This window comes from Helianthus annuus, chromosome 10 (genome assembly GCF_002127325.2).
Source record: "Helianthus annuus cultivar XRQ/B chromosome 10, HanXRQr2.0-SUNRISE, whole genome shotgun sequence".
NCBI classification, from domain to species: Eukaryota; Viridiplantae; Streptophyta; class Magnoliopsida; order Asterales; family Asteraceae; genus Helianthus; species Helianthus annuus.
In genome coordinates this window covers 168,515,730-168,539,828 of record NC_035442.2, presented here as the reverse complement: position 1 = coordinate 168,539,828, position 24,099 = coordinate 168,515,730, and the positions used below count along the sequence as shown (strand labels likewise).

Here is a 24,099-nt window from a genome sequence, read left to right as displayed (position 1 = left end):
TTCTTGAATAGCATGTTTGACCACTGTTTCTTCTTTTCAATAATCATCTCCGCATCACCATATCTGTCGCGTACCGAGTATATCCATTAGTTTTTTAAAATATAATTTTCTTTATTTGGTATATAAAATTATATTTATTCAAGCCGTGTAATACATGGGGGTTTTTAAATATGTAACTTTTTTTATTATTTGGTAAACAATATTCTATTTATTCAACATGTGCAATACACGTGATTTTAAAGATATAACTTTTTTATTATTTCGTATATAAAATTAAATTTATTCAACCCGTACAATATGGTTCTTATAAAGATAACTTTTTATTATTACTTAATATTTAAAAATGATATTTATTCAACCCGTGCAATAAAGGAGCCTTTTAAAGATATATTGTTTTATTATTTAGTATATAAAATTCATTTACTCAACCCGTATAATACACGGGGTTATAACCTAGTTACATTATATAGAGGACGAATGCAAACCATAGATACCTAATGGCTGTGGGCTCATAATATAATAAACCTAATAATAATAGATTCAAATATAATAATGGGGTATAATTGCCTTTTTCCCAGTTATTACTAAGCTTTTATTAATCCACTTACTTAAATTAAAAGCTTGAATTTACCATTTCTTAAATGGATTTCCAAAGTATAAATTATTCCCAGCTAACAATTCATGAACAACTGCATGTGGCTTTCTTGAACATACAAATGAGTTTGCCATACCTACAACACACTCCAAAAAACAATATATTCACTTTTGACCCGTTTACTTATGAACAAGTTAATTCAGGTTACACCTAAGAAAAAAATGAGTCAAGAGGGGTAGAAAAGCGCCAAATGTGTATTTCTAGTGCAATAAACCTCGTAAATTGATTAAATGTCATTATGTACCCATGATCATGTCCTAAGTAGCACTAGAACGGGTACGGGATCAGGGTACAGGAACGAGGAACGACAAAACTCAAAATTCCAGGATACGGGTACGGCAATAAAAATATAAAAAATAAAAATATATTAAACAAATTCAAAAAATACTACATCTTCCAAAGGTAACTAATTATCAATAATCAAATCATTTTCAAATTCAGGTTCATCTAGTGAGAGATCGGCAATCGATAGAGAATTAGAGATCATGAGACTTGAGAGTTTAGAGATTAGAGAAGCCGAATATGATAGGTCTATTTATTTAATGGCCGGTTGTGGAATTTGAAAGGGTTAAAACCCTAAAAATAAATGGTAACGGGCTGGATACTTCTATTAGATACGTCACCGACATTGGAAACGTTTAGGAAACGTCCCCAACGAGTACCCATGGCGTTTCTATCCCCGACAAGTACCCGAGACGGGTATGGCCACATGAATGGAGTCCCCGTGCTACATAGATCGTGTCTAAATAGGAATATCTTCCCTCCATCCCAAAGTAAATGCAAAAAATTCCTTTTTGTGATGTCCCAAAATAATAACAATTCCCTTTTGGTAAAATTCATATCCAAGATACCATTTTTCCAAGCAGTAAATCATAAGTATATTCACCACATTGATTTTAGGCTTTTAGCCCACAAGTTCTCTTATTCTCATTATCGAGGGTATAGTAGATATCAGGTATGCACCTGGTCTGATATACCATTATTTTGGGACAAAGGGAGTAATTTTTACATGAGGACTATGATAAAAGTGAAGTATGATAAATAATGCAACCCGTTGACTTAGAAAAGTTTGGATGAAGCGATACTGTCTAATGAGCACCTAGCGATGTTGGTGTTAGACTTAGTTTTTCTGCAAATTATCACATTAAACTTGACCCGTTTAACTAAATCAAACAGCTTTGGTAACCACGGTCACCTAAAATATACACATATCAAATTGGCGGTTAAGCATGTTGCCGTGAAACAATCAATCATGTACAAGAAAAGGACCGTACCCATAAATGTGAAATAACACCATAACCACTAAATGAAACAACAATTTAGAAAGGAAAGAAAGAAACAAAATCATTGAGAAAGCAAGATCCATAAACATATAGTAAAATACCCAACAAAGAAATAAAAGTCATAAATGTACAAAGTTGCCAAACAAGAAAAACTTCAACTAGATATATGTATCCTAAACTCGCTTAGTTACCAGAACCCATCATATCTCGTAGTAAACCCAACCGTATCTGAGGAGGACAACTAAATAGCGCCCTTGCTTTTGCTTGGTTGGCCGCCAAGTAATTTAAAGTCCTTGGTATTTCATGCGATTCCAAACCCATCAGCTCCAGTTCATTATAGATTTCTTCACATGTGTACTCGCGACGATAAGCTCTTTCTAGTATTTTATTGCTCTCCTGAATAATTTTATTGCCTTCTAAAATAGCATTAGCCACACTACCAACACTATTCATAATCATAGAGGCTAAATCTTCATCTTGTTGTTCAACTTTTCTTTTTCTACTCTTACGTTTCTTTGCGCTTGAAGAGTGCTCACTCATGCGGATAAGGTCATGGCATTTACCGCCGTTTGAAGGACCGCGTAACATCTCTTTTCGTACGTATCGTCGTTGTAAAATTTCATCTCTAGCAGGTAAATTAGCACGCTTTTTGGTTGACAGTCTACGGAGTGCAACGAAAGCCAACAATAAGCAAATCAGGTTAACTGCCAGCAATTGTCTGGCTCGCACAACTTCAATTATCTTGCGTATATGATTATCCATTGCAACTTTACTTGCTGTTAAAAAAATATTAGAAAATTGTTTTATTCTTGTTCTATGAAATTATGGTAGGATCCACAAATCGACATATTGGCATGATGATCAACCTACATTTCACAGCTTCAGTGGCGGAACCAGAACGATTTAGTTAGAGGGTTATCATAAGCTTATATTGTATACTGGTCCAGGTAGAGGATCCTGTAAAAAGTGCTCAAAGTGTAAGAAGTGTAAGAAGTGTATTATAACACTATATATAATACTATATAACACCATATAAACACCGTATAACAATATGTAACACCATATAATACCATATAACACTATGTAACACTATATATCATTATATAAAAAATATAACACTATATGTTGTCTGATAGCATGTCTATGATAGATGTATAGTGTTATATTTGTTATATAATGATATATAGTGTTACATAGTGTTATATGGTATTATATGGTGTTACATATTGTTATACGGTGTTTATATGGTGTTATATAGTATTATATATAGTGTTATAATACACTTCTTACACTTCTCACACTTTAGGCCCTTTTTACACTATCCTTACCCTACTGGTCCAAATTAGGGGTCTATCTCTAAGTTTGTTATTCAAAAACTCAGAATTTATAATTAAAAATTCAAAAGGTTTCAATGACCGGAGGGTCAACGGACCCTCTTGACCCCCCTCTGGTTCCGCCCCTGCACAGCTTCTATCACATTCTTGTTATATTAATAATTCACAGTAGACAAATGAACAAACTATTAGCATATCGGATTATTTAAGTGGTTATGATCTAAGAAAGCTTAATCACATGATTAAAACTTTTGTTATAATATAATACTTCGCGTGACAACATGTGGATAGTTAATGTTGAAGACTTATGTAATGATGTGGATACAATATGTTTTTCTGCAGTTAGTTTGTTAAATGGATTCAGACGAATGGACGATTTCGTTAAAGTTGAAAAGGTCAATTACTGATTATTAACATCTTGAAATGTTTAGTTCAACGATTCAGTTGTGTTTTGAGAACATCTTTAATACCTTAGTGCGGTTGTATAGAAACTGCTACAACAATATAATTAGCAATATAAGGTGGGTCAATATAATTAGCAGAACAAACAACATAAGAGAAACAAGGATCAGTGATTTACCTCAAGAAATCAGGGTGGGTGCTGAATCAGACTCTTAACTGACTGCGATTGATGATCGAAGGTGGTTGAATACAAGGCGGGGGTTGTGGGAGATATACGCGCCAATTTTTTTGATTGAGGGTAAATTTGGAATTTTGTCATGAACGTGATGCATGTGTGTTCCTTTCCCCCCAATTCTCTCCATTTTGGAAGGAAAGAGATAAACACTATAATAGTAAATCTTATCTCTTTCTCTTCTCTTCATTTCTTCTCATAAAAATATCTGACGCCAAATGTGGAGTGGTAAGACTTAAGAGAGGGAAGTAGGGAACTGGTGTTTCAAATGACTCAGGTTCAATTCCTGCCTCAGCATTTAGTTTCTGCAGCACCTGGTGATGATGGGAGACTAGGCGGTGATCGCTAGTTCGATCCTTTAAAGATTCGTTGGACTTTAAAAAAAATCTCTGACCGTTACTCTCTTCTTTCCTTTCGAATCCCTTCTCTTCTCTAGCTAAATACCTGGGTTTTAAAGAATTAGCCTAAAATAAGTGATTAGCGGTGCTAACGAGTCGATAAGCTCGAGAAAAAGCTTGAAATGAGTCGAGCCTTATCGAACCCGAGCTCGAGCCTGGCATGTGAAGCTCATCAGGCTCATCGAGCCTTATCGAGCCTAGTGCAATATTAGTTTTTATTAATATTTAATAATATTTACCCTCTATTTAAAGTGGTCTAACAAGCCTAAACAAGTCTATTATTTATATTATTTTTTAATATATTAATTAATAGATAACAAACGAGTCGAGCTCGAGCTCTCGTAAGTTAATTGAGCTCGGCTCGGCTCGTTTTCACCCCTATAACTAATAATCTATTCGATTCTTAATGAATTTGTCTAGGTCATTAGGTTCGGTCATGGTTCAGTTTTGGAACAATGTATTTTACCTAAACCATAACTTTCGGTTTAGAAAAAAGAAAAAACGAATCACCGGTTATTAGCTTGGGTGAGTTTTTTCTGTTTGGTTTTGTCAATTTATTCGGTTTTTTCACACCCTTATACCCATCATTTCAACCTATACCAGACTGTGCGTTTCAACCCATACTTAAGTGTACTCATCATAGACGCCCGGCGCAGAAGGCTCAACACAACAAATTGTTATCAAGAAAAACTAACATAGGATAAACAAGTACAATCATTCTATAGCTCCCTCCCTCCAATCATTGTAATTATATGGTTCCAAAAGACAACAAAACCATCTCAAAATTTTCAAATCTGAATTACATGAAAGGGTTCATAAATATTCAATAATAAACTCAGAGAAACGTCCTGCTATCACCCAAACGATAAACTCATGCTCACCTTCGGCGCCTCATCCTGATTTCGGGGAATTTAAGAGGCGCAGGAAGCATGGCCAATGTTATATTATGTTCTCTAACAAATTTGCAGCCCAGATATTCAAAATGAGGCCTCAACGCACCAGTAGTCATTCTCAGATCTTTAGCAATATCTGAGAATTCTGTTTTGAAGTTGTCAACAAAAAGCGTGAGCACCAAAACATAGCTGATTAGAAGATCCCTTTTGTCGTCAGCCAGCCGTTTTGATTCGGTGTTGGCAAACATGTCGTTAAATTTCTGATTTAATATGTTTGGTAGTTTATGATGTTTTGCTGACGAATAACCATCCATTGAATGCTTGTCCTTGAACTTTATAAGATGATTGATGTACGAGAATATGCAAGTAAGACTCTCCTTCACCTCCTCATCCTAAAATATACACACAAAAAAAAACTGTAATTATAACACGTAGTAACAAGCGTGTGAATAGGGTCTAAAGACTAAATCTAAAAGAATAGAAAAAACAATCATATATGACCAAACAAGAGATGAAATGTCCAGAAGTGTGTTTTCAAATTTCAATTGCATAAAATATCATATAAATTACAATAGCCACTTAACGTGCGACGGTACGCGACCAACAATATAACGTGTGTAATTATGCAAATAACGTGCATAATTATGTTTTATAACGCACGTTATTTTGGTGGTCGCGTACCGTCGCACGGTAAGAGCCTTTTGTGTTTTAAACTTCCATCCAAATATATAATCATAATAAATAAATAATATAAATTAATATATAATCATAATAAAAAAAAACAATCATGTATGTAGATAAGTTAAACACAACGAGTTTTGGGGTCAAGCCAAGATGCTTTAGCAGTCTTGACACATATAAAAAAAAAAGTACACACTGTGACCCTTTAGTCAACCCGCTCATTTTGGCACCACTACGCAAATTTAATGATGTACGCAAGATAACATGGTGCTCGACAGAATAGTGGCATATAAATGAAAAAGAAAATTTCATACCTTGACCTCCTCGATCTTATGAATTCTGTTGCAAACAAACAGAGGGTAAGATGCAGAGTTTATAGTTTTTCCTTCTTGCAAAAGCTCAGCAATATCTGAAAGGTATCTCCATTCTCCCTTTAATATGATCTTTTCTAGCGGATAAGCCTGTTGAGGTCTAGTTGCTGATATATCATGAGGCGGAATATTACGAGCGGTAATGCTGCTAGTTTGTGCACTAATTTCTATGGCTTCTGTGTCAACCGCTGCTTCAGCCATCTTGTCGTTCAAATCTTCCTGGGCCTCTGGATCACGGTATGCGCGTAACGCCTTTTCTTTCTTGGCCTATGGTATCATAATTGTACCATCGTTAGGTCCATAAAAATCATAGGATAAATGACATTGCAAAAAACATGAAGATAAAAATCATCAAACGTGTATATAATGGTAAACTCATGGTTTTAAAAAACGGCTGAGGTGTGCGCCTCGAGGCGCGCCTCAAGGCGAAACGCCTAAAAAACGACACTAAGGCGCGCCTCAGGGGGTTTCTAGTGTACGTGCGCCTCAGAGAGGGCTGAGGCGCTAAAAAGGCTGCGCCTTAGGGGGTTTCTGATATTTGTTTTTGATGTTATTGAATTTTATGTCAATTTCAGGCAATTTATGTCTTTTTTATGTGTGTTTTTGATGATTTTGATGATGAATTTAGTTAGTATTATTATTTTTATAAGATATACAATTTTATATTTATTTTTTTAATTCCGTCTCGGGCTTACGCCTCGGTTCGCCTCGAGGCTTACGCCTCGTGAGGCGAAGGGAAAACGCCTTGAAACTCGTTTCTGTTTTTTTAAACCTTGGGTAAACTGTGACCTATATATGAAATATGTCGGCCGGTGTTGCTAGTTTGGCGGTTCATTGTCAGTTTTGGCGGTTTGGCAGTTTGATTTTTTATATCAAAATCAATACTCAGTACTAAAATTGTATCACGGTCAATTCTTCTTGGCCTACGGTATCAAAATTATATCATTGTTAACAGTTCACAGGATGAATGATATGACAAAAAAAAAACATAATTATAAAGATCATCAAATGTGTTCATAATGATCATTAATATTTGTTATGAGTTCATAAAATATAACAGCTTTAATGGAAAATAACTACGCTTTTGATGAAATTTGGGCTGAGCAACTATGTTTTCAGGAAACAAAAAAAAGGCCAAACCGAGTCGGTTTATAGATTCAGTTTTAGCAACTTGTCAATTTAAACCTATTTTTTATTTCAAAATCGATAGTCTGTTACTAAAAATTTTAAAATCGCATATATGGTTTATGATTGTAATATATAATTATATATACACCTAACTACATATTTCAAATATGGAAAAGAAAAAATAACTGTTAAACTGTCGGTCCCAAGTTTTAACCCATACATAACTGTTAAACTGCCAAACCGTATGTATCTCAAACGGCCAACTTGCTTCGGTTTAGGCAGACTAAACGGCTAATGAACACCCTAGATAGCATATCAAAAGCTTGCAACTACTTTTCATGAAAAACAAGTATTCTGCTGCTAAAACTATCACCTAAAGACTATAAACTTACTGCAATAACATGTTTAACAAAAAAACCGCATACCGTTCGTTCGGACTTCTTCGTCGAAAAGTTAAACTTGGTTTTACTATCTTCAACCGTCGCTTCATTCTCCACCTTCTTAGAAGCTTCATCCGCAGCCTTATCATGATCCCCAAACCTCGGTTCCAATCTAAATATCTGAACTCAAAAACAACTAATAATATTAATCACACAAACCAATATCTACGCCTGTAAATGAACCAAACTACTTTATGTTCGTTTGGGTTCGTTTATGTAGGTTAATTATGTTCATTTTCGTTTATTGTTTGTTAAATTATGTTCGTTTTAACTTTGCTTGTTGATGTTTGTTTTAAGTTGATGAACTATTTTTAGGTTCTAAAACGAACACAAATATGGAACGAACATGAACAAAAAAATTTGTTAAATTATGTGTTTGTGTGCTTGTTTGGTTAAAGTTAAATGACCGAACATGAGCATTTCTCTGTTTGTGTTCGGTCTGTTCATTTACATGCCATAATAATACCTTATTAGATTCAATCTGAACAATCTTCAGCGTCTGAGTCTGCTTATCAAGAACACCGAGAGCATAAGAGCACATCTGCGGAACCACCGCTTCGCCAGAATAATTGGTTCCGACGAAGTTGACCGGCGAAGACTGGTTAGGGCTCACAACAACCTGTAATCTGTGGCTGCGTTTCAGGCTTTTCAAAACCCTAACAGTTGGTTCTTCGACCCGTTGGCGTTTCTCCGGGTCGTATCCGGATGGAAAATATCCGATTAACGGCAGGGATTTATCGGAACTTGCTTTGACAGTTTCGATTTTGACCTCGATCTTTTCTTCTCTCTTGCGGATTTTCTTGTGCTTGTGCTTCTTCTTTGATTGTTCTTCCGGCACGACATCGTTTTCCTCCGTTGGAACGTCTGTTTCTGTATCGACTGTATCCTTCTTGTGCTTCTTACCCATCGTTTTATGCACAAAATCGACTGAGAGCGATAGATTCAGAAACGGGAGTGGAATTTACCTACAAAGAATAAATTGTACATTAGTTAATTTAGTTTTTTTTTTTTTTTAATTTTTAGAGTAAATTGTTGTATTATCTTGTATTGGCAAGGTTGAATCTAAAAACTTAACAAAATCTCAATATGAATATGAAACTGAAAAATCGAGCTGTAACAGAAATAGCTGACCTAAACAAATTGAATTAACCATACCCAACCAAAAACCATCGGTTTGGTTTCATAAAAGCCCGACTTTCTGGACCGGTTTCGATTATGCTTGTGCCTATCCACGAAAAACCATACTGAACCCGTGTAGCCGAACAAGCATAACCGAACTGGCCTTTAAAAGTAATTAACAAATGTTGTAGTCCTCAAAAAATTAGGGTTAAAGGTGTAATAATCAATTAATCATTCATTATCAAATCATTTAGGCCTAAAAGTTTAAGACCATATTCATTATATTTGGTCATTTTTTCTTGATCCAAATAATTCAAAACTATTTGGTAAAACCGAAAATCTAACCAAACCAAAACCGTCATAAAAAGCCGAAAATCTGAAACAGAATGGTTTTCAAAACCTAAAAATTAGTTTGCGAATCATGCACAACCCTACCCTTCAGCACAATCTCCAACCATAATACTTCAGCAAACACATTTTTTTCTTTTTGCTAATTATTTTCATTAATAATTCATCAGGGCAAATTACATAAGGATAGCAGGTAGACGAGCAACAAACTGCGCCGCCATCCCTTTTCGAATAAAAAACCCTAATCTACTAAAAACAAAGGGGTTGAAAAGTTGTTGTGGACCACACGCTGAACTCTAGACATATGATACACCAAGTGTCTAGTAAACATCCAACCCATAGTCACATAATTCGCTGGTCATGGCACGATTTTCGTTTTGGTTCGTCCGACGACCATAATGGCAACAATTCAAATGTAATAGAGAAGAAATGGTGGCTAATCGAAGCTTACCTGCTTGCTGGCTGGCTGGCTGATTGAACCTTACCTTCCCTCCCTCCCTGCTGAATCGTAGAATGAAAGAAAGAAGATCTGTCAGTCAGTCGGCTGTTTGTTTTTTAGGTTTAGAAGATGGAGAAGCGAACAGGGAGATAGACAAGAGGCGGCCGCTTGCTTTAGTTTAGGGTTGTTTTAATTTTAATTTTATTTCTATTTTTATTTTAACTATATATATATTAGACTATTAGAGTAAATTACAAAAATCGTCCTTTATGTATTTCACTTATTTCAAATTGTATTCTTTGTCTTTAGTAATCACAGAAAATGTACTCGATGTTTGCAAACCCTTGCAAGTTATGTCCTTTAGCACTAACTCAGTTAATTTTTGTGGTTAAATCTGAAAACAAAATAGACCCCACATGAGGGTATTTTTATGGTTAAATCTGAATAAATGGAACCCCACATGAAAGTAAAATGACTAAAATACCCTCATGTGGGGTCCATTTGGTCAGACTTAAACACAAAAAATTAACTGAGTTATGGCTAAAGGACATAACTTGCAAGGATTTGCAAACATCGAGTACGTTTTCTGTAATTATTGAAGATAAAGTACACAGTTTGCAATTAGTGACATACATAAATGATGATTTTTGTAATTTACTCTATATATTATTATTAGCCAATAAATGATAAAAGAAATTTAATCTATTTTTACCTAGCATAGTTAAATTATTTTGAGTTTTTTTATTTACTCTATCTTTGTTGTTAACATGATTTTTATTTTTTACCCAGTATAGTTAAATTATTTTGATTTTTTTAGATACTCTCTTTTTTGTTGTTAACATGGTTTTCATGCCACGTGTCTTCTTCTTTTTCTATATCAAACACATTTCTCTATCATCTTTCTCATTAGTTCCAGAATGTTAATTTATCATAAAAAACCCACCACCTGCCCAACTCCTTCTGCATTTTGCAAAACATAGCTTCCGTAAGCCACTTCCTTCTTCAGAGGAAGTTCTTATTTCCGTGAAGCGTTGTACTTTCTTTTTATTACTAGAGCGTAACCTACTCATAATTTAACTACAAAAGTTTTAAATTTTTTGAAGTATGGGCCCTTAGATAAGATAAAGACAAGCTGGAGAAGCGTGGTGAATAGCTAACATGGAGATTAGACTTTTAAAAAGCATTTGATGGTACATCTTTTATATGTCCAATAGAGATGAACATGTTAATAGTAATAAAAAAAACTTGTTTGATCTGATTAGGAATGTGATAAAGTGTTAACTGATTTTTCGGAATAGAAGTTAATAAGATATTTGACCAGTTGAATGGGACGAGTTTTCGACCAAGGTTGCGAGTCGAGACCACCTCGGTTCCGACTCGGGACATGACCCGAAACCTTGAGGTTTCGACTAATGAACTTGTCACTCGAGATCATCGGTTTCGACTCGAGATCTTGTGTTTCGACTGATGTTTCACTCGAAACCAACTTTAACATCCACTTGGGCCATACGCTGATCATTGGCCCATCAGCAGAACTTGGGCCGTACACTGTTTACCAATTTACACATTGGGCTTTTGTTGAAAAGTCTAAGCCTGGCCCATATACTTTATGTTCTATGTGACTAGCCTAACTTGCATGCTATATGTGTTATGTGATGAATACATTAGATGTAACCTGATTGTCATACATGGTTTATTCTTGCATATAAACCTGACTGTTACTAATAACCATAATAGGACGTGGCTGACCAACCTCGAACAAGTAATAAACTTACTAAGCAAATCTAAGGTGAGTTCACTGCTCTTTTCATAAGCATGCGTCTAGTGGGGACAAACAAACAAACTTACATCCCTGTAGGGAATACTTGACACACTTTTATCCCTGGATGGGATACGTTATAACTGTTGATGTTGGATAATACACTCAAAACTATCACCTTAAGTCCCATCTTACTACCGAACTAGTTGCTTGGAGGGCAACGGGGTTATTAGTTGATAGCGCTATTAGGTTTGGCACCCTCACGACGTACCTGGATAGGACGGGCGTGAACTAATGACCTTAACCACTCGACCAATGTTGATAGGCATTGGGGAAGGGCAAACAACAGCCGTCTTGCGGTATCGAGTTATTATCAACATGCTTTGAAACTAAACACTTGGCAACTAAACGTTTTACAAAACTGTGAACTCGCCAGCTTTATGTTGATACACTTTTTCTGCATGCTTGCAGGTCGATAGGTATTTGATGTGGGACTTGCAGTCTGGGGAGCCGGAGTGGTCATGGGTTGTGACTAGTGTAAAGACAAGGAGTATTGATTGTTTTTACATACTTTGGTTTTGAGTCACTAAAACAACGAATTATGCTTCTGCTGAGCTTAAACATGTTTTGAACAAATGTTTTGAGTTTACTAATTACATTGAATGGGAATTTTTATTTATTGTATAATTGTTAGTTCAATGTGATTAGTGGCTGAATCCTGGTACGTCACACGTATTGCGGTGAAGAAGATTGTTGAGTTGGAAGAATCACATGCTAATACCTAGGGGACTTCACGAGATCATTGAAAGATAGCTAAAGGGCCTTTATTTATATATATATATATATATACACACACACATATATAAACTGGTGGGTGGTGTACAGACAATGGTCGTGGCGATTAGGGATGAGCTTTTTTTCCCAAATACCCATACTCGTACCCGTACCGTACCTGTACCCGTACCAATTTTAGGTATTTGGTACATATATCAGTACTCAGTTTTATATAGACCTTTAAAAGTTTTTTATATTATGTTTTATTTCGTGTTATGGTATTTATAGTACTTGTATTGATTTTACCTATACGGTACCCGTATCATATTGGTACTCGGACCAATTCTACATATTTGGCACCCGTACTATATTGGTACTCATGTCAATTTTAGCTATTTAGTACATCGTACAAGTGCTTAAAAACTATATAAAAACAAAATGGTACCAAAGCGGGTACTGTATTGAAAATACTCGTACCCGTACGGTACCTATATATTTGGTACGGTATTTGGTACCCAGTTTTGTTCAAATTCGATATCAGTATTTTCGGTACCGGTACCGGTACGGGTACGGGTACGATACCAATCCCATCCCTAGTGGCGGTGGTGGTGGGAGGTGGACGTGGATGATGGGTAGTGGTGTTGGACGGGGGTGGTGGACGGTGGTAATGGTGATGGACGGTGGTGGTGTTTAATCATCTACAAACCTTAAAAGTGGTTGGTCCAAGTCTGCACCAACAAGAGCTCGCGAAAATGTTTTTTAATGAACCATATTTGAAAAAACAAACAGTCTGCAGATGGCAACGTCTGCGTGGAATAGACAGAAGAGCCTATGTAGATATTTTTTTAGAAAAACAAACACCATCATAAGATAAGAAGATAAGATGTAGACAAAAACTAATGATTATTTGAGAACACACTAACATTGAAAAACCCGATTAGTGTACAGGAAAACAAAGACTCAACCAGAAATATAACTCAAAACAAATGTTTGACTCTCTATTTTAAACTTTATAATTAAGAAAGAAATTGTATCTTTAAGATTTAAAAGTTAGCATTTAGGAGAGATACATAGTGTTTTGACGTGTATACGGTCAACACTACGCATGGGATAACAAGAATTCGTGCGTTAATCGTAATAAATATGTTTAGAATACTAATGTATTGTTGAAAAAATATGTTTATAACTTACAGTAACTTTTGGGTCATTGAAACGACAAGAATCAACAAGCAGATCAACTTACGCGATTTCAAGACGTAGCTCGTGTGCGCGACATTTAATGCAATATCAGCAAAATACTAATATTTTGAGCATAAAAATAATTATTTTAATTTATAAACTAATTTGTATTTAAATTTACGCGAGAAAACGAGAATTCTGACGCAAGAACAAGCTGGAACGGAGTTGTGTGAAGACAATGGTGGGCTAAAGAAGGATGAGCTTGGCTGATGAGCTTCAAAGTTCAAATCCACTCCACCAAAATTAGGTATACAAACCCCTATATACTCCATATCCTTCATTATCCGCAAACATTTTATCTCTCTGCCTCATTTCTCTCTAACCACTCTCTACATACTCTCTCTAAAACACAAGATCCGTCGACCATAATCCAGCCACCACACGGCAGAGCCATGGCAGCGGCGGCAGCCGACCACTACGGCACATGCCGGCGGCGGTTTTCTGGCGAACCTTTCGACGACCGTTTTCCGGCCAAATGTACACTTTTTCTACTAATTTTGATGTTCCGAACACCATGGTGAGGTCCATTTTCTCTAATTCAGAGCGGTTTGTGCCGTAGAGAAACTTTGAAGAGAATCCGACCAAATTCTGTCAAGTTTGTTTTCAAGTTTTCTCTTCATGTATGTCAAGATCTTGCTTTGAAGGATGTTGGTATTGCTTATCCAAACTATGCCAAGATCTTGCTTTTAAGAACCTCCAACTTATTTATAGTTAACTTCAAAATGTACATCATACCATATTATATGGTAAATCATACCGAAGCGATCCGAAATGAGCCTACCCCCGCTCGTACCGATTTTTAGAGACCTAGCGAATTGCGACCCCGTTTCACGTTCCTGTACCGGAGCGTACCACGAACCATGTGACTATGATCCAACCCAAACATCAAAAATTTTATTTCCAATTTTTTTTTTTCAAAAGCGTGGCATAAACTAGGGGTGTAAACGAGCCAGGCCAAACCTGAGCCCGACTAGGCTCGAGCTCGGCTCGGTTCAAGCCTACTTATTTGAGCTCAAGCTCGGCTCACAAGTAAAGCTCAAAGCACGAGCTCAGCTCGGTTCGAGCCTACTTATTTGAGCTCCAGCTCGGCTCACGAGTAAAACTCAAAGCTCAAGCTCGGCTCGAGCTAGTTTGAGAAAACCTCAAACGAGCTAACAGCTCAGCTCAAGCTCGGCTCACCATTTGTATCGTCATTTTTATTATATTTTATATGAAAACAATAACTGTGTTTGGGCCCGTTTAGGCTCGCGAGCTTAAACGAGCTTTGAATATCAGGCTCAAGCTCGGACTCGATAACTAAACGAGCTCTATTTCAGGCTCGGGTTCGTCAAGGCTCGGCTCGTTCAAGCAATTAAACCGAGCTGATCACAAGTAGCTCTCAAGCCTCTAGGCTTGTTTACACCTCTAGCCCTGGGCATAAACCACCAATTTTCTCTAAAAAACATGTTTTTACTTTTAACCACGTATCTTAATTTAGGCTCATTTAAATGGCAATTCTGGGTGTTCACCGGTTAGGTTAACGATTAAAAACATTATGAGCTCTAATCAATATTAGAATCCATAGTAATTAGGAATTCGGAGTGTTCTAATGGATCCGAAAAAAATTCAAATTCAATTCGAATCGGTTTCGGGTGATTAACCGAACTAACCAAATTCAATCAAATTAAACCAAAAAACACTCTGAGCTAAAAATCAAAACAAAAACACGTAATTGATAATACAAACTTGATATCAGCACCTTGTAATGGCATGAAAAAAAATAACATAGAATTACCTTGAGAAGTTGACGGTTTGTGAAGGGGTTTTGAGGCGGCTAAGGTTTTGGTGGATGTCGTCGATCAATTCTGGAATGAAAGTAAACAATAAACTGATAGTGGAGTGAGTGGGTTATGCAAAGATGGGCTGACATAACGATTTAATTAACAAAGCCCATTTGATAGCATTGATGATGTATATAGTTAACACAAAGCCATTTGATTGATAGTTTTTCCGTACCTTTCCTTATTTAGAAAGCATGTCTTGTAATCCTATTTTTGGAAACTTGTTTCTCTTGTAATCGTATTTCGTTTGTATCATTGGAAATCCGAGACCTTGGATCGTAATAAAATTCCCTATTTCATACAAATCATACTTTGCTTAATTGTCTATACTAGGGATGAGCAAATCAGACCCGGTACCGAACCGGTACCGGTACCGAATTTATCAGACCGGGTACTTTTTAGGTACCGATTTGGTACCAACTTTTGACATTTTCGGTACCGGTCCGGTACCGTACCGGTACCAAACCAGTACATTCGGTACCGGTACCCACTTTTGGGGATTTTTGGTTTCGGTTTTTTCCGTACCGGTACTGGTTCGGTACCGGACGGTACCGAGCTCATCCCTAGTCTATACTTATACGTTTTAATCCAATTATGCAATTGATATGTTATACATGATTCTCGTGAACATATATGCAACTTGCAATCAAACATCGTATATACATGGTCCATACGTTTCACGTACGCTTATACATCATACTACACTTACAAGTACTTAATCCCTAGTTACGATGCTTAATTAATGATTATTTATGTGTTTATATACTTAAAACCATCTTATTACATGCATTCTACCTTACTACATAAGAAACATGAAACAACAAGGGCCAAACTTGTCAAAAAATCAAACATTTGCCCAGCTTAAGGCCGCCGCGCCCCGCGACGGCTGAAGACGTCTTCTGTCGCGGCCCGCCATGGTCACGAATCCGCAGATTGTTTGATTCAGCTCTTGTATTGGTCCATTTTGTGTTTGTTTGATGCCTTAACTCTCATCTAATCACATTAATACTCACCCAACTCAAACCCTAATCCCTCCACTATATAACCAACCTCTCCTACACTCTTTTTCCACTTTACAAACTCTAAACACTCTCAAAAACACTCCCTAATCTCATATAATTTCCAGAAGTTGAGCAAAACTTCAAGTGATTCTAAGTGAGTTCTAGCTCACTTCTACTATTATTTCTTACTTGTTTCTTTTTCCTTAGCACTTGGATAACCTCTAGGAAGGTTTTCACAAGATTACCTTGGTAATCTAAGGTGAAACCTCACCACATTTGAGGTCCAAAGTGCATTAAACTTTCAGTTTTGTGTTATATCTTTGTATGTTCATGTTCTTGGCAATAACTTGGTGAAACCCACTAAGCTCACAATCAAGTATATGGTTGTGGGTTTGTGTTAAGGTGATTACCATCAAAGTTATGAGTTCAAACACTCATTTTATTTTTGTTTATACATGGTAATTGAATGATGAAAGCTAGCACAATTCATCATCTTCCATATGATGAACTCGTGACTTGTGAAGTGTGAACAAATGGAAGTTTTGGCTTTCCAAACTAAGTTCCACTCATTCATTTTGAACCTTGTGTATACTCAAAGTGACTTACTAGAATCAAAGTACCTTAGCCCCGTCTAGCCCTCCTTACTTAGTTAATTCTTTTCATGATGTGTTGGCACACCTGGGTTGTAGAGTACTTGGTCGCTTGATCATATGCTAGATAAGTTTATTTCTTGTTATTCATGACCCTCTGAACCATCCTTGTGATGGTTTGTGTAGTGGTGAATCATAGAATGAGGTTTCAACCTCCATGCTTGACTTACATGATATTGCATGTTATCTATGATTGGACTTAGTTTTAGGATGATATTATAACTATATAAATACATATGTATACATAAGAACATGGCTGCTTTTGTGATAGTAATCAAGTCATGATGGTTCTTCATAAACTTAGGCTATTATATCTAAGTTTCTAAGTCACTTGTTATTGATTCTAATGGGCAATTTGAGACCCATGAAACCACATAACATAGTGTCATAAACGAGTGCTTAGAACAAGATAATACTTTTATATACACACTTTTGATACTTTATATTCTAAATCACGAATCTTACCACTTCCTAAACATCATGTAACCTTACCATTGAAACCTTATTCACAAACAACTCGTCAATCACGGATAATAGGAAAGCATGTGCAATATTGTGAGTATACTTGACCCATTTTACCGTTTTCACATTTTTGGGTGCAACATGTTTACATATATAAAATAACCTTAACATACATGTTTTTATGCAATCATACAAACAACAATCCAATACATGCTTACTGATATGTTATGCTTGATTCGTGTTTTCTGGGTGATTCTTATGTGGTGAACTTGTCATTAACTTCATACAAACCTCCACTTAACATGTACAACGCTATAGGAGTAACGCACCACCCGTGAACGAGAGGTCATGTTAAGTTTATTCATTCTTTATACTTGCGGTAATCAGAGGGTTGACTTGTAAATCACATGCCAGTTTATACGTTAATCTTGATAACTAGGTTTGCCATGTGGATTGTTCATTATCATTTTTATACTTATATGCTAGTACACCAAACTTGTATACTCGCCAATACTTTTGTATTGAACTATGCTTTTAAAACATGTCGCAGGTTGAAGAAACAGCGATCTGAATTTACCGGAATCAATCAGATTGGGGGTTTAGTCTCTGTAAAAAAGGGTTAATCCTCTCGTTGACTGGGGGTTTTGGCTGACTTCCTTCTCCGGTAATCACTGCAAAACAAAAAGTCGTTAGACTCGTCACGGGGAGAATGGGGGTTCTCTCCGTGACCACCCTCCAGCGTGAGAATAAGTACAGTGATCTTGACGAAGAAGAAGAAGAAGTAGTAAAGTGAGAGTGAAGTGAAATTAGCTTATGAGATCATACCTGCAATGACTTATTTATAGCCGGTTTTTGGCGGGAAACTGGTGCGACGGAGAGAGTAACGGAAAGTGCTTTCCGTTTGGTGGTTATTTTCCCTTCCGTTAATCTTTGCACACGGATCGTGGGTCTTGATCAACGGTTGGGGAATTACCACATGGAAAGTAGTTTTGGGTAGATCCTTCTCCAAGTTAATGTCATCATCGTGATTTAGATGAGTGTCCAGGATTATGCCATGTCATCTTCAGTTATAACCGAATGATTGTGCACGATGGTCATTTAAGGCTTCTAGAAGATCTACAACTGTAAGCCGTTATGCCCTTGTGTAACACCTCGTAAAATCACGCCCAATGATGTGTTGACACGTGTACTAAACCCTAATAAAGTCAAACATTGACTTTATAGAACATTTTTTTGCGAAAAATCAAAAACTTTGAATGTAGAAGGACTAAAAGTGTTAACATGCTTAAACTAAGCCTCTGAATAACAAAACACGGTATTCATAATTAGAATTAAGCCACTCGTTGGTCGAGAGGAGCCGTTTGCATAATTATTTGAAAGTTTGCGCGTCGAAGGGTCAAAAGCGTCAACATTTTAATTCTTACCTCTAAGTGACCTTTTAACAAACCAAGAGCTTCATGATGTGTGATTATACTCTCGCGAATACCCAATATTGGCCATCTAAGGCTTTTATGCCTATAAGTGACGTTACGCGCAACTTTGCAAGTTAAAGGGGTTAAAAGCGTCAATATTTTTAATTATACCTCTGAATGACCTTTTAACGAACCCGAGGTATTATGAAGTGCAATTATACTCCTGAGAATGCTTAATATGGATTTCACAGGGTTTTGATGCTACTAAATGATAATACGCGCAAGTTTGAGCGTTAGAGGGACCAAAAGCGTTAACTTCTAAAACTACACCTTTGAATGACCATTTAAGTGGCTGGAGCGTCGTAATATTTGAGCATACACTCGGGAATGCCTAACATGGGTTACGTAAGGCTTGGACATCGTTAAACGATATTACGCACATTTATGTGCGTTAAAAGGACTAGAAATGACAACAAACGAAACTGCACTTTTGAGCGACCTTTTAAGCGAACCATGAACTCTGTAATGCTCGGTCATACTTCCGAGTGTGCCTAAATTGGTCACTAAAGGCATTCGTGCCTTACAACGATGTTATTCAAAGAATTAGAAACTTTCGTGCCGAAAATGCCAACACATGAAAGTTTAATAATAAGTAATGGAGTGAGGAACTATTCTTGTTGATGTGTGTAAAATGCAACATATAAATTACATCAAATGAGGCATAAAACTAACCCTTTTTTAGTACTAATGTTGGAAAAAGTGTGCTTTTGTCTTCCTTTTGTATTTTCAGGATTAAATGAGCATAAATGAACAAAAGAAGCAAAAATGCAGCCAAATCTAACATAACTATAAGAAAAGGAATAAATGTGGCATGCCCGACCCCTCGACAGCATCTTCCCAAGCAAAAACAAGATATCAGAAGGATGAACACGGCCCCGTGTCCAGCGGACACGGAGGCGTGCTCAAGTGTCTGCATAAAAGACAAAGTCGTAAAAGCTTCTATTTCCCGACACGGGGGCGTGCCCAGCTCAACATGGCCGTGGTCAACGCTAAGATTCGCAGAATCCAAGAAAATCTTGATAGTACAGATACGCTTCTTCACACGGGGCCGTGCCCAGCGAACACGGGGGGCGTGTGGAGCCAATAAAGACAAACTGCAATTAATGAAGAAAGAGAAAGTGGATGGACACGGGGCCGTGCCCACTAGACACGGGGCCGTGTCCGGGCTTCTGTGCATGCTATAAATAGGGGTGCTTGGTTCACTTCAAAGGCATCCCTTAGCAAACCACCCCTCTCCCACTTCACCCACACTCCACCACCACTAACACCCACATCCACCACCATCATCCATCATCCATCATAGAGTGTGTGTAGTAGTCTCGGGATCAAAGATTGATAGTAAGAGTTCTTGACAATCAAAGGCCATGTTTGCCTAAGTCTCTTACATCACTTGGTGAAGACAAGCATTTAGTGTAATACTTTTGATTTTTAATCTTTTCACACTTTTTATTTGGTTCTGTATTAATGACTTTAATAACTAGTTTCTTATGTTGAAGGTGAAACTTCCTTATCATTTGTCCATGGTGTCTTGGCGTTATTTTACTGTCTATATAAAATAAAAGATTTACACCATTCATATCTCTACGGTCTGTATAGAGATATGTTGGCTACCTGGTCGGGGTTAAGAGAATGGTTTGGTAAGGTTCTTCCCTTGTTCAGTGTATAGATCCTGCAAGGACCTGGGTCAAGCTTACTAGGACCTCCTTCAATACCCACTGGTATTGGATGGCGGGGGTGCGAATGGCTTGATCCCCTCATATGTAAACTACTATTAATACATTAACCCGGCTATTTGGGATTGTATCCCTGCTGACTCAAACCACTTAGCCGAGGGTAACGTCACCTTCAAAAGAGGGGCCTACCACATTACGCATTAATAACTTAATTAATTATCTTTCAATATTCCGGCCCTTTAGGATTGTATCATTGCTGACTCAAACTACTGGATTGAGGGTAACGTCACCTTCAAAAGAGGGGCCTACTACTATAACTAATATAATCTCTTAAAAAGTGCAAAAGTGCGGAAATCATCAAAGGTTACACTAAAGGCGAGTCGGATCCAAGTGATTCATCTTGTCTATCTGTTTTATTTTTATTTTTATTTTTCAGCATTTTTAGTTTTTATTTTCATATTTACACCTTTTTTCTAAATTTTGAGTTGATTAGACGTTGAGGATAAACCGGTATTAAAAGCTCTTGTGTCCTTGGACGACCTCGGTATCTTATCAACGCTATACTACGATCACGATGGGTGCACTTGCCCATATGTGTATTTAGTGTTAGTAGAATATTGTGTTTTATAAATTTAAAACTTGACTAAAGTGTTAAAAATGGCTAAAAATATTATTGAAAATATACCACACCTAACGCACATCAAGTTTTTGGCGCCGTTGCCGGGGACACAAGGATTTTAAGAAAGTTAGTAATCAACGGCCTAATATTTTTTCTTATTTTTCTGTTTTTTTAGAATTTTCTTAATTTTCAGCTTCTGCAGAGTGCAGCACGGGGCCGTGCCTGGTCGAACACGGGCCGTGCTGAGCATTGTAACTGGCAGTTTTTATTTTCCGAGTTACAGAGAGCTGAGCACGGGGCCGTGTTGGTGCACACGGGGCAGTGTCTAACTCTCCAGTAACAGGGATCCAAAAAACAATCACTATAACTCCGACCACGGGGCCGTGTTCAGCTGAGCACGGGGCCGTGGTGAAACTTCTGACCAATATTCTTCTTTTTTTTATCGCAGGACTTGGAACCTAGGCGCCACACCTGAACTTCCCACGTAGTGCATGAGCTCCAGCTCCAGTAAAGACATAAAAGAACCTCTAGACGAACCCGAACGCTTTCTAAGAAAAAGACTTAAAGCTAAAAACCAAGAGAAAGTTTCGGGGGACCCACTTTTGATGGCGGATCAACGTACCCTAATGGATTACCTACGGCCCACAGTAGGTAATCTCGGCGCCGCTATCAATGCACCGAATGTCGATGCCAACAACTTCGAACATCGGTCGCATTTGATACAAATGCTCCAAAACTCCGCAACCTTCCACGGGCTTGCGGATGAAGATCCCCATTTGCATATTTCCAACTTTTGGAAATATGTGATACTTTTCGGATCAACGGAGCATCTAATGACGCCATCCGCCTCCGAATGTTTCCATTTTCATTAAAAGACCGAGCTAAGGCTTGGCTTAACACCCTCCCAGTTGGTTCGGTAAACACCCGGGATGAACTAGCCCAAAAGTTTTTGTATAAGTATTTCCCTCCTGCTAAAACGACTAAATTAATGACTGAAATTAATACATACTCACAAGAAGACAGGGAATCCTTGTATGAAACTTGGGAAAGGTTCAAGGAGCTACTCAGAAAGTGTCCTCATCATGGTCTTGTGGTATGGCAACAAGTATCCACTTTCTATAATGGATCATTGCCACACACAAGACAAACACTTGACTCTAGCTCTGGGGGACTTCTAGGTAATCGCCGCCCAAATGAAATTTATAATCAAATTGAGGAAATTGCTCAAAACAATTTTCAGTGGCACACTTCCCGAGGCACTAAATCTATGGCCCCGGACGCCCATAAGGTTGACGAAAGCACTTCTTTACAAGCTCAAATCGAGGCCCTTTGTTCGAAAATCAAAAAGTTAGAAATGGCAAAAACGGCCTCGGTTATGACTTGTGAGGGGTGTGGTGGGCCACATGAAAATTGGAGTTGTATGAAAGAAATGGATAATCAAACAGAAATGGTAAACTACATTGATAATAGGCCTAGGCCATCAGGTCCTCCAACAGGTACCTACAACCAAGGATGGCGTAACCACCCTAACCTTGGTTGGAGAGAACCTGGCAATAGTAGTAACCAACAAAATCAAAACCCACGAACAAACTTTCAACAACCACGTAATGAGACACAAAATTTCTCTCAACAACAACAAGGGGGACGAGAGAGGCTTGAAGACACTGTCTCACGCCTCATCTCTGACGCCGACAAGAAAAACTCGTATCGATTTCAACAAATAGAATAGAATTTTAGAAATCAACAAGCTAGTATTGAAAACATTGAAAAACAATTAAATCAGCTAGCTCAAAATTTCTCCGAGAGACCGCAAGGCGCGTTACCCATCAATACCGAAACAAACCCAAAGGTGCAAGTACATCTCATCACATTGAGAAACCATACCGTAGGTCCCAAGGAGGCTCCGCTACCTCCAACTGAAAAGAGTCCATCTAACCAAACCGCAACTCCGTGAACACCCCGAAAAGAGATGACTCCTCCACCAAATCAAGAGCCCCCTAAGAATCCTCCGGTAGCTTATCCCGGTCGGTTACTTCACCAAAAGACCGATGAGCAATTCACAAAATTTGTAAATCTACTAAAACAATTGCATGTCAATATTCCATTTGTAGAAGTCCTAACCCAAATGCCTAAATATTCAAAATTCATGAGAGACTTTCTGACTCACAAAAAGAAAATTGAATCATTGCAATTAGTTAATTTAAGTGAAGAATGCTCTGCCTTGCTACTCAACAAATTCCCACAAAAGATGATCGACCCCGGAAGTTTCACCATCCCTTGCTCAATTGGGGAATCACCCATACGTAATGCACTAGCCGATCTTGGGGCTAGCATTAATGTTGGGATTGCACCCTACCAAAGGAACAGATAATGAAAGCCAAAACTGGATCAGAGCAGTGGATCCAGAATAAGCAGATGTTTGGTTGCAAGTCTCTCCCCTTGAAAGTGGTTTCAACATCTGCTGACCTCCTATCTGCTGATCATGCAAACTGCTGACCTACAACTGCTGATCAAGTCAAAGTCTGCTGAAGAACTAAAGCTCTGCTGCTCAATCTACTGCCTTGTTTCAAGCACTGCTGGGTTCACAGCAGTGGAAGGATGCAACAGCTGTTTATGTTTACTTTATGTAATAAACTGTAACATCAGTGGTTAGTATAGCAGTGTTTGTATAGGTCAGTTGTTAAGAGTTTGTTAGGAGGTTAGATGTCACTTTCATGGTGACGTCAGCTTTGATGCTCAGTAGTTTGCTAGTGCCTATAAATAGAACAGTGCTCTGTACTGTTCTGTTTAGCTCTTTCACCATCATTCTCCCTGCACGAACAAATACTGAGCTCGGGCTGAGGGGGAGTTTGAGAATCATACATGCATTGTAATCAAAGTTTGAAATAAATTTAATCATTTGATTCT

At 37.6% G+C, this 24,099-nt stretch overlaps 2 protein-coding genes and 1 non-coding gene across 3 annotated transcripts; all 3 read right to left on the bottom strand.

The window, feature by feature from the left end:
- Nucleotides 1-1,986: 1,986 nt before the first annotated feature.
- On the bottom strand, nt 1,987-3,944 carry LOC110883404. The gene is made up of 2 exons (XM_022131167.2): nt 3,853-3,944; nt 1,987-2,714 (listed from the first exon to the last, which is right to left on the bottom strand). The coding sequence occupies exon 2, from the start codon at nt 2,698-2,700 to the stop codon at nt 2,122-2,124; it is 579 nt and encodes a 192-aa protein (XP_021986859.1). The 5' UTR covers nt 2,701-2,714; nt 3,853-3,944; the 3' UTR covers nt 1,987-2,121.
- Nucleotides 3,945-4,971: 1,027 nt separating this feature from the next.
- LOC110886465 (DNA-directed RNA polymerase I subunit rpa49) lies at nt 4,972-9,904 on the bottom strand. Its single transcript, XM_022134273.2, has 5 exons — nt 9,736-9,904; nt 8,284-8,782; nt 7,803-7,937; nt 6,193-6,516; nt 4,972-5,589 (listed from the first exon to the last, which is right to left on the bottom strand). The coding sequence occupies exons 2-5, from the start codon at nt 8,722-8,724 to the stop codon at nt 5,182-5,184; spliced, it is 1,308 nt and encodes a 435-aa protein (XP_021989965.1). The 5' UTR covers nt 8,725-8,782; nt 9,736-9,904; the 3' UTR covers nt 4,972-5,181.
- Nucleotides 9,905-22,174: 12,270 nt separating this feature from the next.
- On the bottom strand, nt 22,175-22,281 carry LOC118483444. The gene has a single exon (XR_004870732.1). It is a non-coding gene; the product is annotated as a small nucleolar RNA R71 (small nucleolar RNA).
- Between the last annotated feature and the right edge of the window lie 1,818 nt (nt 22,282-24,099).

Bases quoted from the DNA above. Each gene is read 5' to 3' on its own strand.
- LOC110883404 (XM_022131167.2), bottom strand. From the start codon at position 2,700: ATGGATAATCATATACGCAAGATAATTGAAGTTGTGCGAGCCAGACAA.
- LOC110886465 (XM_022134273.2), bottom strand. From the start codon at position 8,724: ATGGGTAAGAAGCACAAGAAGGATACAGTCGATACAGAAACAGACGTT. The intron at 6,517-7,802 runs GTATGCGGTTTT...ATGATACCATAG, and splicing joins CGAAGAAGTCCGAACGAACG to GCCAAGAAAGAAAAGGCGTT. The intron at 5,590-6,192 runs GTATGAAATTTT...TGTATATTTTAG, and splicing joins ATAAGATCGAGGAGGTCAAG to GATGAGGAGGTGAAGGAGAG.